The 15401-nt window shown below is 45.2% G+C and overlaps 1 protein-coding gene across 6 annotated transcripts in view; it reads right to left on the bottom strand.

Annotated features, from left to right (window-relative positions):
- Nucleotides 1-508: 508 nt before the first annotated feature.
- LOC102728327 (zinc finger protein 510) overlaps nucleotides 509-15401 on the bottom strand; it is an 82587-nt gene continuing 67694 nt past the window's right edge. The window contains exons 5-6 of one of the 6 annotated variants that reach the window (XR_014139981.1): nucleotides 14770-14856; nucleotides 509-722 (exon numbers count right to left, since the gene is read on the bottom strand). Coding sequence is in view for 3 of the 6 variants with exons in the window: in XM_081802974.1 (XP_081659100.1) it covers nucleotides 5671-5828 (158 nt within the window). In the remaining 3 variants the exon portion in view is untranslated. Of the gene's footprint in view, nucleotides 723-5371; nucleotides 5829-6958; nucleotides 14857-15401 lie in introns of those variants that run through there. The other 5 variants (XR_014139980.1, XR_014139979.1, XM_081802974.1 and 2 more) reach the window with 5 other exon arrangements.

Here is a 15401-nt window from a genome sequence, read left to right as displayed (position 1 = left end):
TATCTGATATTCCAAAGGAAAGGTGGCTATTCTCTCCTTGACCTTGAGATGCCCTCCTTTTGAAGAACAGAAAGGTCACCAATATGCTGCATGCGGGAGGATCTGGTGAGTTCAGGAGGTGCCCTTTCAAGGAATATTGCACCGAAGCCAGCATCCAAAACCTTGAGCATCAGCTGGGAGTCCGATTTGTATACCTGAATCACTGCAGCTCTATTCATTCATGGGAAGGACAAAATAACAACAACAACAACAACAAAACTAACACCAAATTTCTCTCGCCTTCTGAAGGAAGAATGCAGAGTTCTTGCTGACAGGGCTCCCAGGTATAGGCAATGGTTTCCCTTTCCCCAAGCCCACAGTAGTTTCTCATTCCTGGGAATGAAAATTGGGTTGCTAGAAGATGGTCCTAGTCACTTCAATCAGAACATGATGTCTCATCTCATCTCTAATAAACACATTTGGCCCAGCATATATCCACTTCCACCCTCTTGCTCTTTTTCTGCCGAGGTTCACCCTGTGGACCTTCTGATCCAGTGTCTCAGAGCAATATCCTCTTCATTCAACTGGAAAATCTGGAAGATTCTTTGTGACTGTGGGGAAGTGTGGGCCACAGAGCCCCCTTGAAATGCTGTTCAGAACTATGTTCGCATGAGAAGACCTAAGGCATTTGAAGGTTCCAAGCAGTGAATGTCTGTGCATAGGCTTGGCCAGAGGACTTATTTCTTGTGGAAAGGAAAAACATTAGATGTCTCATTACAGATTTATCCCACTTAAAATGGCCCTGCTGATATACATTCCTGTACTCTTGCTGGTTGTCTATCTAGCTCTTGGTTCACATTCAAACTGGAAGGTGCTTTGAGTCATAGCAGTGCCTAGGGATTACTGGTGAGTTCTCTGGCCCTCTTATCCCTGAGCTTGTTGTGTGGCTGCCTTGGGTAAATGTGTAGATGGGTAGCAAAGGCACCTCCCTCCCTGGCTGTTTGAGATGCCTTCATTCTGGAGAACCTAGTTTGAAAAAAAGATCAAAGGAATGGAAACGGACACAGAGGGAATGAGGAATTTCATAGAGTTGAGCATAAACCAATGTTGAGACTAAAATATCTAGCAAAATCTGTTAGTCTCCAGGATAAGAAAGGCCTGTTGGCTTTGGCAACCCTGCCTACCCCTGGGAGCCAAAGAAGCAAGAGGCCTTCATTCTTCCTGCAGAAAGAGCGGGAAACTTCTGGAATTGGATGTCACTCCTGCTGCCTTTCCGTCTGTGGTGGGGAGGGGGGACACAAAAAAAACCCCAGAAACGATTTAGTGTTAGCAGATTGGTACTCCCAGCTAATGATGCGTTTGGAAATAGCCATTGGAGGAGTATACCTGGAAAGAGCTCTTTTTACACTGAATAGGTCCTGGAGCATACCATACATGTGTCAACTGTCTGCTCTTCAGAATGAAGGCATCTCTGTCAGTCAGGGGAGGGAGACAAGCTGCTGCCAATCACAGCATTTCAAACAGCAGGACAAGAACCAAGCACTCAGAGGCAGAAGTGGAAACTTTCCTTTTGGCTCTCAGACACGTGGCTCTCCCCTAGCACAGGATCTGAGTGGGAACTTACCACCAACACTGGGTGGTTGGTGGCACACACTGGTTGTGAGATGCCAACCACAGTATTCCTACATGTGAAACAATGTAGCTACAAAAACAGCAAGAGGATGGGATGGCTTCAAGGAAAACCAAAGTTCAACACTTCAAATGGAAAGGAAAGTTATCTGGGAGTGAGTGAGGTGTCTAACTTCAGCTCCCCTTGCCCCAGAAATTGAGGCAAACTCCCTCCCAAAACCTCTGGCCATGCCTACAGGCAATCTTTTGAGCTCCTTCAAACTCCGTAGCCTTCCTAATGTCAACACTGTTCTGAAGTCAAATTACAAGGAGCCCTGAGGCAAACCTATCTCAGAGTCACAGGGACTCAGTCAGATTCCCCAGTTTCAATGCGAAAATATTGCTCTGAGAACACTGGCTCTCAATGGCCTCCAGAAAGTACCTGGTTTGGAGAAAGGGCACAAGGATGTCTATGTATGCATGGAGGCAAATTTCGTATTGTCTCCAAGAAGGAGAGACTTGTATATTTCAAATGGGAATGGAATAAATTTCAGATGCGTATGTCCAACTTAAATTTCACTCCAAATCTCGTGAGATCTCATCCAAACCTTGGAGGTCTCAGTCCAACTCTCGTGAGATCTCATGGACATCGGGCGACATTTCACTCCAAATCTCGTGAGATGTCATGGACATCGGGCAACATTTTAATCCAAATCTTGTGAGATCTCATGGATAACGTGTGAGATTTCACACCAAATCTCATGAGATCTCATGGATATCACGTGAGATTTCATGCCAAATCTCGTGAGATGTCATGGACTTCAGGCAAGAATTCACTCTAAATCTCATGAGATCTCATGGACATCGGGTGAGATTTCACTCCAAATCTCGTGAGATCTCATTGACAGAGGGCGAAGTATGACTCAAAATCTTGTGAGATCTCGTGGACATCAGGTGAGATTTCACCCCAAATCTCTTGAGATCTCATGGACCTTGGTCGAGTTTTTCCTCCAAGTCTCATGAGATCTCGTGGACCTTGGGCGAGATTTTACTCAACGTCTCATGAGATTTCATCCAAACCTTGCAGACCTCAGTCGAAATCTCATGCGATCTCATGGATATTGGGCAAGATTTCACTCCAAATCTCGTAAGATCTCATGGACATCGGATGAGATTTCATTCCAAATCTCATGAGATATCATGGCTCTTTTTCCTGTCTTTCGCATCAGTGAATATGGGTAGCAGTGGCTCAGGGATAGCAGGGGTGCTTTGGGGTGAATCTCAAGTGATTGTGACTGGGCCTGGGGGCTCTTAACCAGCTTGTCTCCTTCCCCTGGCTGATGGACAAGTCTTCACTATGAAGAGTAGGTAGTTCCCCATACACAGAACACTTCACGGCATAGCCTGCACAGAAAGAGCCCCGGGCCATGCCGTGAAGTGTCTGTGTATGGGGGAACAACCTACTCTTCAAAGTGAAGGCTTGTCCATCAGCCAGGGGAAGGAGAGAAGCTGGCTACCTATCAGCACACTTAGACTAGCCAACAAAGAACTAGGGTGTGTGTTTGTGCCTGCAGGTGCCTGTGTTCATTATATGTGTAGTGTGTGGTGTTGTGTGGTGTACATGTGTGTCGTTGGGGTTGTTTCACTGTGATGTAAGTCTGGGTGGTGTCTCTTGCTTGTGTGGTGTATGTGTGGTATGTGTAGGTGTGTTGAATATGTGGGTGTAAGTGCGTGTGCAGTTATTGAGTGGTGTGTATGTCCTGTGTGTTTTGTGTGTTGTATGTGTGGCTTGTGTGTGGTGGAGTGTTTTTATCATTTATATTTGCTGTTTGTGTAATGTAAATATTTGGGTGTACAGTTGTTCATATGTATATGTGCAGTGTGTGGTGAATGTTTCATGTGAGTTATTTAGGTGCTATGTGCATGGTGTATATGCGGTGTTTTTTGTGTCGTGTATGTGTGCTGAGTATGGTGTATCTGTGGGGAGTGCACGGTGTATGTTTGTGGTGCCTTTTACTGTGGTAGATATGTGGTGTCTTGTGGTAGTTTTGTGGTGTGTGTGGTATAGTGTGATATGTGTATGAGGTGTGTGCCTTGTGTGTGTTTGGTCCGTTTTTCTATGGTACAAGCATTGTGAGTTTCTGGTATATAAGTGTTATGTATTATATATGATCTCTGTGTATGTAGTATATGCATGTGACTTATGTTGCATATGTATGTTGGGTTTTGTGTGGTGTATCTGTGTGTTTGGCGTGTGTCTGATGTGTTATATATGTTGTATTTCTGTGGTAAGTGTATGGCGTGTGTGAGGCATGCATGAGGGGTACAGGGGTCATGTGTGGTTGGGGTATAAGGGGTCTGTGGGTGCTGTATATGTGGTAATTTTTTTGCATGTGTGGTGTGTGAGGGGACTATGTGGCATGTTTTGGTATAGGTATGTGTATTGTATTTGTGGTGTGTTTGTGTTTTGCCTATGTGTTGTGTGCGTTTGAGGTATGGATTATATGTGTAGTGCATGTGTTGTGTATGGTTGTGTGTGTGGTTTATGTGGGGCGTGCCGGTGTGTGTGGTATATGTGTTGTATGTGTGTATGTGTTGTCTGTAATGAACATTTGGTAAATGGGTCAACAATGTGTGGAATGAATCTGGTGTGTGCTTGTGCATTATAGAAATGGTTTAAGTGTGGAATGTAGATGGTGTTTTCTGTTGTGCATTGTGTGTTGGTGAGTTTTTGCGGTGTATGTGTGGTGTGTGTTGTATTTGTGTTATGTCTATGATGGAGGTGTGAATGTTTAGTAGTCTTTTTGGTGTGTGTGTACTCTATATGTTTTGTGTGGTGTTCATGTGTTTGCATGCTGCAAGTGAGAGTGTGGTATTTACCTGTGGCAACTGTGTGTTATTTACATGTGGTGTTGTTGTATGTCTGGTTTGACTACCATGAGGAATGTGTGTGTTCAGTTTATGGAGTTTATTTGTAGTTGGTGCGTTTGGAATTTCTGTGGTGTTTGTGTGGGTTGTGTCTGTGAGCTGTATGTGTAATTGTGTGGTGCATGTGTGATGTCTGTGGTGTGTGTCGTAGGTGTAGTATTTTATATTTGTGGTGTGTATGCCTGTAGGTGTTGGGTGTGTGTTTGGCAGTTTGAGTGTGTTACATATGTGCGGTGGGTGTGAGATGTATATGTGATGTATTTGTGTGGTGTATGAGTGGTGTCTGTGTCATCTATGAGATATGGGTACTGTGTTTGTGGTGTGTGTGGGTTTTTGTAGGACATGTGCTGTGTGTAGCTTCTGTGGGTGTGTGTAATCTCCATGCTCTTGTGTATGTGTTTTATGTGTGGTAAATATAGTGGGCATTTTGGTGGTGACTGTGTTGTATTTGAGGTAAATGAAATGTGTGTGCAGTGTGTGTTTGCTGTGTATGGTTTCTGGTCGGTGTATAGAGAGTGGGTGTGTGGTGTGCACTGTGTGTGTTGCATGTGGAGTGTGTGTAGTGAATTTCGTGTGTGCTCTGTATGTCTGCTATACGTGTGTGGAATATATGTTGTGTGAGAAGGTTGTGTGTGGCCTTGCGTGGTTCATGCTGTGAATGTGAACTGTGTGTACAGGGATGGTGTGGTATGTGTGTTTCTGTGTGTGTGTGTGGTGTACACGTGCTTTCGTAACGCGCTAAAATAAAGATCACAGACTGATCTGAGTGGCTAGACAGGACCGCCTCTGAAAGGAATATCAGCAGCGGTTAGGTGCTGCACATACCTCTTATTTGTTTTTTGTTCTTTTTTTATTAGAAAAGCGAGGAGAGATGTATCAAAGTATGGGAAAAGAGGACAAAGGGATGGCAGTTATCTGGAAGCCCTAAAACAGGCTTGCACCCTTCCCTATGAGCCAGCAGGCAGGGATAGTCCTGGGATTAGGATGTTTGTACCAGCAATTGCCAGGTGCAGGAAGGGGGCCTGAGGGTTACATTCTATTATAGCTCTTTACTTATGCCCTACCCCAGGGGGTCATGGGATCCTGTTTCGGACCATGCTCTTGCATTCCATAGCCCAAGAACAGGAACTGCTGATGTTTTAGCTGCTTCCACAGTCACCCCGTAGGGATTACAATACAATTTCTAGTTCCTCCTTTTTGTTTCTTGGGGTGTGTCGGTGAGCTATCTAAGGGAATGGCGAGGATCTGTGTGGTTGCTACAAGTGTGCTTCGGGTCCTCCAAGCAGAACAGCAGGAGAGGGTTGCCTTGAGACCTATAATGTGAAAGAAGATCATTAAAAACTGCATAGCCATGTAAAACCAAGAGCGGAGATTGAGTTCCACGATCCAGCTCTTTCGATAGAGGCAGGTAGAGATATCATTGAGAATATTAATGGTAGGTTGTTGACTTTCTTCTGGAGCTCCTGTATTTGTACCTGTAACCCAAGTTTTAAAAATTTAATGAAGAGATTTAAGGGGAGGGGAAGGCTTGCTTAAGATGAGTTTTCAATTGCCCTCAAGTCTTGTTATAGGAAGTGGAAGTAATGTGGTAGGAGGTCAACTCCAAATCACAAGTTAATTGGGATCTTGTCCAGAGAGCCTCTTGATGTTCTCCTAGCCAGACAATGGCGGCTTTTAAAGCCTGCAAGTTACCTGAAATTTGTTAATCAATTTTGACCTGTTCTTCTAAATAAGTTGTAGCGTTTTGCATGTATGAATGCACTTGTGCCGTTTTGAGGGAGATAGCCAAAGACAGGGCAGTAGTTGCCACGGGAGCGGCTACTGCAGTGATGGCTAAAATAGCTGCCAGCAGGATATCTAAAACCCCATGAGTTGTCTTTGAGAGGCGTTGGTTTATTTTTCCTTTTTTTTTGGCCGATAGCATTCCGGGTGGTGGAGTTACCAACAACATGCTGAAACATTGGAAGTGGGTTTTTGAGTCTCTTGTGGCAGCTCATGGCGAGGCTTAATTAGCTGAGCGGGTAATTAAGGACCTTGTGGAGAAAGCCCAGCAGCATAACCTTTCCCCCTTGTGAGAAAACTTATCAGGCCTTTCCATTGTGCCCCCCTCATTGGGCAGTCTATACTATAATTGTGCTTTGGGGAGTGGTTCCTCAACCCAAAAATGCTTTGAATGAGCTGAAATGAAATGTTTGTCTAGCTCTAAGTGATAAATAGTAAACAGTGCCTTCATTATTTTCATTCTGGGGCCCTCCATTCCCCCCTTTTTGTTTCTGTAAAAAATTTTATATTAAAAGTAGTTTCAAATACCATTGGCACGTTTTGGGGGGATGCCCATTATGGCAAAGCATTGTAAAAGATGATTAATGACATGAGAGGAGCGTTCACCGCTCTGAGTGGAGGCCCATATATATCCAGAGTAAGTGTCAATAGTAACACGTACCCATTGTAGTTATCCACATGAGGGGAAAGTGTAACATCCATTTGCCATAGTTAATCCATTTGTAGATAAACTGCAAGGATTAACTTCTCCAGGAAGGTGAGCGGAAAATTGTTGGCAGTTGGGACAGCAACGTATGATGTGTTTGGCCTGCGAACGAGGGATAGAAAACTGTTCACTCAAAGCCCTTGGCCTTTGGTGGAAAAAGGAGTGAGAATCCAAGGCAGAAGAGAATAAAGATCCAATAAGTCAGGAATCAGCAAAATTGTTGCCTTCCATCAGAGTCCCGGGGAGGTGGAAATGACTGTGCGTGTGAAGGAAAAACAACGGGGAAAACCTGTGTTGTAACTGATTGAGCTTCAAGAAACAGAGATAGTAGAGGGCAATCAGTGTGTGTGTGTGTGTGTGTTAAGAGTGGTGGTAGGGAGGTCCGTCAATAATTGTGCCACGTATTGGGAATCTGTTATTAGATTAATAAGTGTCTGAGGAAAGGTCTTTAGAGCAAGAATGGCAGCCGCCAGTTCTGCTCTGTGAGTGGATGTGGTAAAGGCAGTATAGGCATATTTCCATTTATTTATTTATTTAAAGACTTGTTTATTTATTTGACAGAGAGAAGGGGAGAGAGCACACCCACCCACACAAGCAGGGGGAGGGGGAGCGGCAGGCAGAGGGAGAAGCAGTCTCCCCACCAAGCAAGGAGCCTGATGAGGAACTCCATCCCAGGACCCTGGGATCATGACCTGAGCAAAGGCAGACGCACAACTGACTGAGCCACCCAGGCATCCCATCGTATTTCCATTTATATTTTGTTTTTATCGTATAGCCCCCTTTGTGGCCACTTGGGAGCCATCGATGAACACTGTAAGAGCATTAAATAAGGGTTTATTAGAAATGAGAGATAGGAGAACAGGTGGAAAAATTGAAGTCTCTGGATACATTTATTTGAGGGCAATGTGAAGATAAATTGACCAAAAAAATTAGCCATTGTGATTTGGAGCTCTGTTTGTGTATTTATAGATTATTTAAGACCAGAAAAGTTATAGGAGTAGAGCGATGTCTGTGGTCAAATGATGTAGAGGTTATTTCTTGGGATAGAAGATCTAGTTGTTGTTTTGTTTCAAGTGTCATTGATCATATAGATGCAGGATTTGGATCTCCCTGTAATAAATTAAAAAGGGATGTCAATTGATAAGTAGGAATTCTGAAAGTGGGACGCAGTCAATTAATGTGCCTGAGGAATTGCTGCAGTGAGCTAAGAGGAAGAGGTGACAGAAAATGGATAGCAATCTGTTGAGGAGTGAATGTGTGGGACGTGAGCTTATACCCCAGATAGCTCCGTGGAGCTGCTTGTTGTATTTTTTTCAAGAGCGATGAGCAAACAGACAGTGGTGACTGAACCAATAAGAAATTGTAAACATGTATGGAGAAGGGTGTTATTATCTGAAGCAAGTAGGGTATCATCCATGTAATGCTAAGTATTTGTGGGAATCTATTTGTGATAGTTTGAGGGGCTGCAATAATAAAAGACTGACAGGGAAGGGCTGATATCTACCTCCCTTGAGGCAGATATTTCCATTGGTATCTTTTCTTTTTTTAAAGATTTTATTTATTTATTTGACAGAGAGAGAGATAGCAAGAGCAGGAACACAAGCAGGGGGAGCAGGAGAGAGAGAAGCAGGCTTCCCGCCAAGCAAGGAGCCTGATGTGGGACTCGATCCCAGGACCCTGGGATCATGACCTGAGCCAAAGGCAGATGCTTAACGACTGAGCCACTCAGGCGCCCCTCCATTGGTATCTTTTTATAGGTCTGTGATTGTTGATTGTGGAGAGTTTTGAAACGGCAATTTTTTTATCCTCTGTGTGCAAAGGAATAGTAAAGAAGCAATCTTTGAGATCAATCACAATGAGATTGTGAATTGAAGGAAGTAAGGAGGGATTTGGAAGATCAAACTACAAGGGCCCCGTCCACAGCCCTCCCAGTCCTGTCTCCAGGTCAGGGCACATCTCTGCCCTTTGTGCTTCTAAAACCGCCAGCTGCTCCCAGTTTGCACGTGCGACCCCACCGCTCCAGGTTTCCACCCCAGGGGCTGCCCTAAAGTCCTTTCCCTGCCGCTACCGGTCTGCGAGTCTGTGCCCCGTCCCCAGCGCGGGAGGCTGTCACTCACCGCCGGTGTAGGATCCCTACAGCCAGGCACCCTCCCGCTGCCGTTTATCCTCCGATATCTGCGCACAGAATCATGGCTCCCCACTTCATACCTCTAAACCAACCGCCTGTGATATTCTGTCTGTAGAGATCCAGATCTTCTTACATCTCAGGCTGATTTCGTGGGTGCTCAGAGTGGTCTGGTAGATATCCAGCTCAATTCCGGGGACCAGTTGAAATAGGGTCCCCTACTCCTCCACCATCTTTCCTCCCCTGTTGTAGTGTTTAGCGTATATGATTGCACTTGTGCCATTTGGGGGGAGATACCCAGGGATATGGCAGTGGTTGCCATGGTAGCCTGTACAGCAGTAATGGCTAAAAGAGCTGCAAACAGGATACCTAAGAACCGTGTCACATCACCCCATGAGTTGTCTTTGATAGGTGCTGGTTTCTTTTTCAGGGAGCCTTCCTGTGTGCTCACCTGTCATGCTTGGAGTGGGGGAGCTGGGGGACATTTTTCTACATCCCAATGGTGCTCTCCTGGGTCTATCACCTCTGGTTGAGGGTGATTAAGAGTACACAAGACTCAATCTTCCTAAATTCAATGCTCCCATCATAGCTGCTTTTCGCCAGGATGCTGAAAGTCCAGGGATTTGGTGGGAGACCCCTTGTTGCTTCCAGCAGCTCAGGTGTGGGACTAATTATTCAACCTGACATACTGGAAGTTCTGTGCAATCCTGGCATGTGCACTCAATGCTGAACTAAGGAATGCCAAGAAGACTTGGGAAGGGAGTGCCAGTTTCCCCCAGTGGCCTGGGTGTTTGGCCACAGATCCATCGGGTTTTGACCTAGGTGTCAATGGCTGGGCCTGAGATATCACAAGATTTGGATGAGAACTCTCAAGATTTGGACTGAGATCTTCTGAGATTGTGAATTCCGTGCTCCCTTATTACCCGCCTCTCCCCCCAGGATGCTGCAACACCAGGGATTTAGGTGTGAAACAGCTTGTTTCTTCCTTCATGTCGTGCCTGGGAGCATTTCTACAACTGGAGATATTGGACGTTGTGTCCACTTCTGGCATGTGGCATCCCTACTTACCTAAGGGACAAAGGCAGGCTCTGCTAGGGAGTGCCAGTTCCATCAGGGGCCTGAGAACTTTGGCCAGAAACCTCACGAGTTTTGGCCCTAGACCTTGCTGGCTGGCCCGAGGTCTCACGGGGCTTGAATGACATCTCACGGGATTTGGACTGAGGTTACGTGAGATTTGCCCCAAGATCACAAGAGATCTGGCACAGCCAGGAGCTGGCTTCTTCCTGCAGTTGGCGAATCTTACAGTCTGTCCTGAAAGGTCGAATGCCTAGAATAGCACCCAGGGAGTCTTCCTGTGTGTTCAGATGAGCCAGCTCTCAGGTTCCTTGACTAAAACCCTTCTGTGTCTCTCCCTTCCCACGTAATTGTCAGTAAGGTTCTTCAAGCCCATCCATCCCTATTTCAGTGCTCCGTTTGGACCCCAAAATCAGAATGGCATCTGTGGGCTTTGTGGAATGCCAGGTGTTCACAGGTTCCCCAGACAGGAATGTCCACGTGCTAGCGATTATGCTGCCTAGGCATCTTCTCCCATTCTTTACATTGTCTTTTGGTTTTGTCGACCATTTCCTTTGCTGTGCAAAAGCTTTTTATCTTGATAAAGTCCCAATTGTTCATTTTGGGATGTGTTTCCTTTGCCTTTGGAGATGTGTCTAGCAAGAATTTGTCGAACAGGTTTCTGCCTGTGTTCTCCCCTAGGATTATGAAAAGATGCTCAACCTCACTTGGCATCAGGGAAATACAAATCAAAACCACAGTGAGATATCACCTCACCCCAATCAGAATGGCTAAAATGAACAACTGTGGAAACAACAGATGTTGGCGACGATATGGAGAAAGGGGAACCATCTTACAGTGTTGGTGGGAATGCAAACTGGTGCAGCCCTCCAGAAAACTGTATGGAGGTTCCTTAAAACATTACAAATAGAACTACCCTTTGACCCATCGATTTCACGCCTAGGTGTTTATCCAAAGGATGCACATATACTGATTTGAAAGGGCACATGCACCCAAATGTTTATGGCAGCAAGGTCCACAATACCCAAACCAATTCCCTATTCCCAATTTTATTGTAGATTTTTGGCCTTCCTTATAAAATTTCCATCCCCTTGCTGATTTTTTATTTAGGGTTGGTCTACATATGGGGCCAAGGGGGATTTTACCCACAGAGCCAGCACCCAAGGATTGGTTGTGAGTCCTGTGCTATGTAAGAGCATCCATGTCTGATATCCCAAAGGAAAGGTGGCCATCCTCTCCTTGAGCTTGAGATGCTCTCCTTCTGAACAGAACTGTCACAAATATGCTGCATGCTATAGGATCTGGTGAGCTCAGGATTGTCATATTGCACCATGGCCTGCATCCAAAAGCTTGAGCATCACCTGGGAGTCTCAACCTACTACACTTGAATAACTGCAGCTTCTACTTATTCATGGGAAGGGCAATTAAAAGAAGCTAACACAGGATTTCTCTCTCTTTCTGAAGGAAGAAAGCAGAGCTCTTGCTGACAGAGCTCCCAAGTGTAGGCAATGGAGATTTCCCTTCACCTAAGCCCCCAGTTGTTTCTCATTCCTGGGAATGAGAATTGGGTTGCTAGGAGATTGTCCTTGTCACTTCAGTCAAAATATTATGTCTCATCCCACCTCTAATAAACACATTTGGCCAATTTCCATCCTCTTGCTCTTTGTAACCCTGTGGGCCATTCAGATCCAGTGTCTCAGAGCTTTATCCTCTTTAAACTGGGAAGTCTGAAAGGTTCCTTGTGACTGTGGGGAATTATGGGCCAAAGGGCCCCCTTGAAATTTAGTTTCAGAACTACATTTTCATGAAGAGACGTAGGCTTGTAAGGTTCCAAACAGTGAGTGTGTGTGTATGTGTGTGTGTGTGTGCGCGCCTGTGTGTGTTTAGGCTTGGCCAGAGGATTTTAGAAGGTGCTGGCCTCATTTCTTGGGTAGTGGAAAAAACTAGACATCTCACTACAGAGTTAGTCCGTTCCCATTTTACATTCCTATAGTCTTGTTGATTTTCTATCTCACTACTGGTTCACATTTGGGCTGAAGGTGTTTTTACTCACAGCCAACACCTAGGGATTACTGGTAAGTTCCCCTTCTGGTCCTGTGTGAAGTGAGAAAATTAGCGTCTGGATGTGAATAAAAAACCGTTGGTCCTCTTGTCCCTGAGCCTGTGTGGCTGCCTTGGATAAATGTTTGGGTGGGTAGTCAGGGCACCCCTCGCCCCTGGCTGATTGAGATGGCTTCATTCCCGAGAACTGAGTTAGAAAAAAGACCAAAAAATGGAAATGGACACCGAGGGAATGAGGACTTTCTTAGTGTTAAGAATAAAATAATATTGAGAATAAAGTGTCTAGCAAAATCTCTTTGCAAGCTGGCAGTCTCAGGACTAAGAAAGGCCTGTTGGCTCGGGCAATGGGAAACCTTCTTTGGCTACATCTGGGCGCCAAGTAAGTAAGAGGCCTTCAGTCTTCCTTCTGGATTTGGATTTCCCTTGCCTTTCCTATCGTGGGGGAAAAAACTCAAGTGATTTAAGGTTCACAGATTTGTTCTCCCAGCTAACTGGTTACCACTCATAGCATTTAAAACAGCAGGACAAGAACAAAGCACTCAGAGGGAGGAGGGGAATCTTCGCTTTTGGCTATCAGACAGTTATTGCTCTCACATAGCAGAGGATCCGAGTGGGAACTTGCCACCAACACTGAGCAATGGATGTGTAATGCCAACCCTATTACCCTGAAATGTGAACCAACTTAGCTACAAAACAACAAGAGTTTGAGAATGGCTTCAAGGAAAACCAAATTTCCACATTTCAAATTGAAATGAAAGTTATCTGGGATTGAGATGTCTGACTTCATCTGCTCTTGCCTCTGAAGAAAGGGAAGCTCCCACCCAAAATCCCTGGCTATGCCTACACACAGACAATCTTTTGAGCTCATTCAAACTCTCTAGCCTTCCTGGTGTCAACATGGTTCTGAAGCCAAATTACAAGGGGCCCTGTGGCACAACCTGTCTCAGAGCCACATGGACTCAGATTCCCCAGTTTCAATCTGAAAATATTGCTCTGAGAACACTGGCTCCTCTCCATGGTGTCCAGAGAGAACCTAGTTTGAAAAAAAGAGCACAGGGATGTATGGATGTGTGCAAGGAGGCAAGATTCTTTATTGCTCCAAGAAGGAAAATCTTCTACATTTCAAATGGGAATGGAATAAATTTGGGATGCAACTGTCTAACTTAAGTTTTCCTTATCCCCAAAATGACACCAGCTCCCTTCCAAATCCTCTGGCCCAACGTACACACATTCTCTGGTGGGCACCTTCAAATGCCCTAGGTTTCATGATGTCTGCAGAGTTCTGAAACTCAACATCAAGGGGCCCTGTGGTTCAAGGTATCCCACAGCCCCAAGAACTGTGCCAGACACCCTAGATTAAAGCAGAAAATATGGTTGTGAGGCACTTCTTCTGAATGGCCCCCTAGATTGAATCGATTTAGGGGAAAAAAGGGAGCAAATAAGTGGAAATGGACACATGGAGGGCCAAAGTGCCTCATGGAGAAGACAGTGAGATAATATTGAGAAAGAAGTATCTAGCACAATGTCCTTACCATCTGGCCGTTTTACAACTAAGAAACACCAGTTCTTTTGCTCAAAAGGAAATGCTCTACTTGGGAACTGAGTAAAGAAGTGGCCTTCATTTCTATTTTTTAGGAGACAGAGAGAGAACTCGGGGTGTGGGAGAGGTAGGGTGAGAGAGAGAATTTCAAGCAGGCTCCACCCCCACCACAGAGCCTAGGTGGGGCTCGATCTCACCTTGAAATCGTGACCTGAGTCCAAATCAAGAGTGAGGTGCTTAACCACCTGAGTCACTCAGATGCTGTCATTCTTCCTTCACCAAGAAAGGGAAATCTTCTGATATTGGAGGTTTCCCTGCATTTTAATCAGTGCATAGAGGCAGCAGTGATTCAGAGGTACCAGGCTGCCACTCTCAACTGATGATAAAATGTTTGGAACTGCTACTTGGAGCATTATTTCTTGAAAAGCTATCTCTGCACTGAACAGGTCCGGAGCATGGTAGGCGTTGCACAATTCATCTGTTCTTCAGAATGAAGGCATCTCAATCAGCCAGGAGAATGTGGCAAGCTAGATTGTCATCTCTGTTCTTCCTCAGCTGGCCAAGAACCAAGTGCTCAGGGGCAGAAGGACAAATTTTCCTTTCCAATATTAGACACTGATTGCCTAATTTAGCACATGTCCATGATGGGAACTCATCACCAATGCCTGGGTGCTGTGTGAGTTAAAACACCATGGCTCATGAAGATGACCCAAGAACTTATTAGAGAAATAGTAAAGACATAAGAATAACTACAAAGAGGGCCAAAGTGGGAATGGGATACATCTTGCAAGACGATATCTACCTCTGCTTCCACTTGCCCCCAAAATGAGGCCAACTCCCTCCTTAAAACCTCTGCCGGAGCCTACACACAAACATTCTTTGCTGGGCCCCTTCAAATTCCCTAGTCTTCCTGATGCCAGTGCACTTCTGAAGCCAAGTTACCAGAGGTGTTTTGATCTAACTTACCCCATCGTGGCAAGCATTTCATCCATACCGTTCAGTTTCAAGCAGAAGATATAGCTCTGAGACACTAGACCAGCCTCTAGGGAGACCCTAGTTTGAAAAAAAAAGAGCAAAGTTCTTCATTAGGGATGAAAATGGGATCATGCTGAGCATGAAGTGACTAGCACAATGTCCTCACAATTTGGCAGTTTGGGGAAAGAGAGCCTTGGGTTAAGGGAAACATCCATTTGCTATGCCAGAAAAGCTTTAGCCAGAGGCCTGCATTCTTCCTCCATGAAGGGAAGGCATGTTTCTGGTGGTGGCTGTTATTCCTGCTTTTTAAAGTAGCAGTGATTCAGGGATAGCATGTTGGTTCTCCCACCTGATGACCAAGTATTTGGAAGTGTTTCTTGGTGCAATATTCCTTGGAAAAGTTCTTTTGGCACTGACCAGCTCCCAGGGGCATGCTGCTAATGTGGGAATGGTCTGTTCTTCAAAATGAAGGCATCTCAATCAACCAGGGGTTGGAGGCAAGCTGGCTACCCACAGTGCACTTACCTTCCTGGCAAAGACCAAGAGCTCAGCAACAGGAATGCCATAGAGCCTTTGGGAATATCAGTTACTGACTGCTGTTGTTTAACACAAGACCAGACTGG

Source organism: Leptonychotes weddellii, chromosome 14, assembly GCF_054177405.1.
Source record: "Leptonychotes weddellii isolate Sample4059 chromosome 14, ASM5417740v2, whole genome shotgun sequence".
Taxonomy (NCBI): domain Eukaryota; kingdom Metazoa; phylum Chordata; class Mammalia; order Carnivora; family Phocidae; genus Leptonychotes; species Leptonychotes weddellii.
The sequence above is the reverse complement of the archived record's forward strand: the minus strand, read 5'-3'. Positions and strand labels throughout refer to the sequence as shown.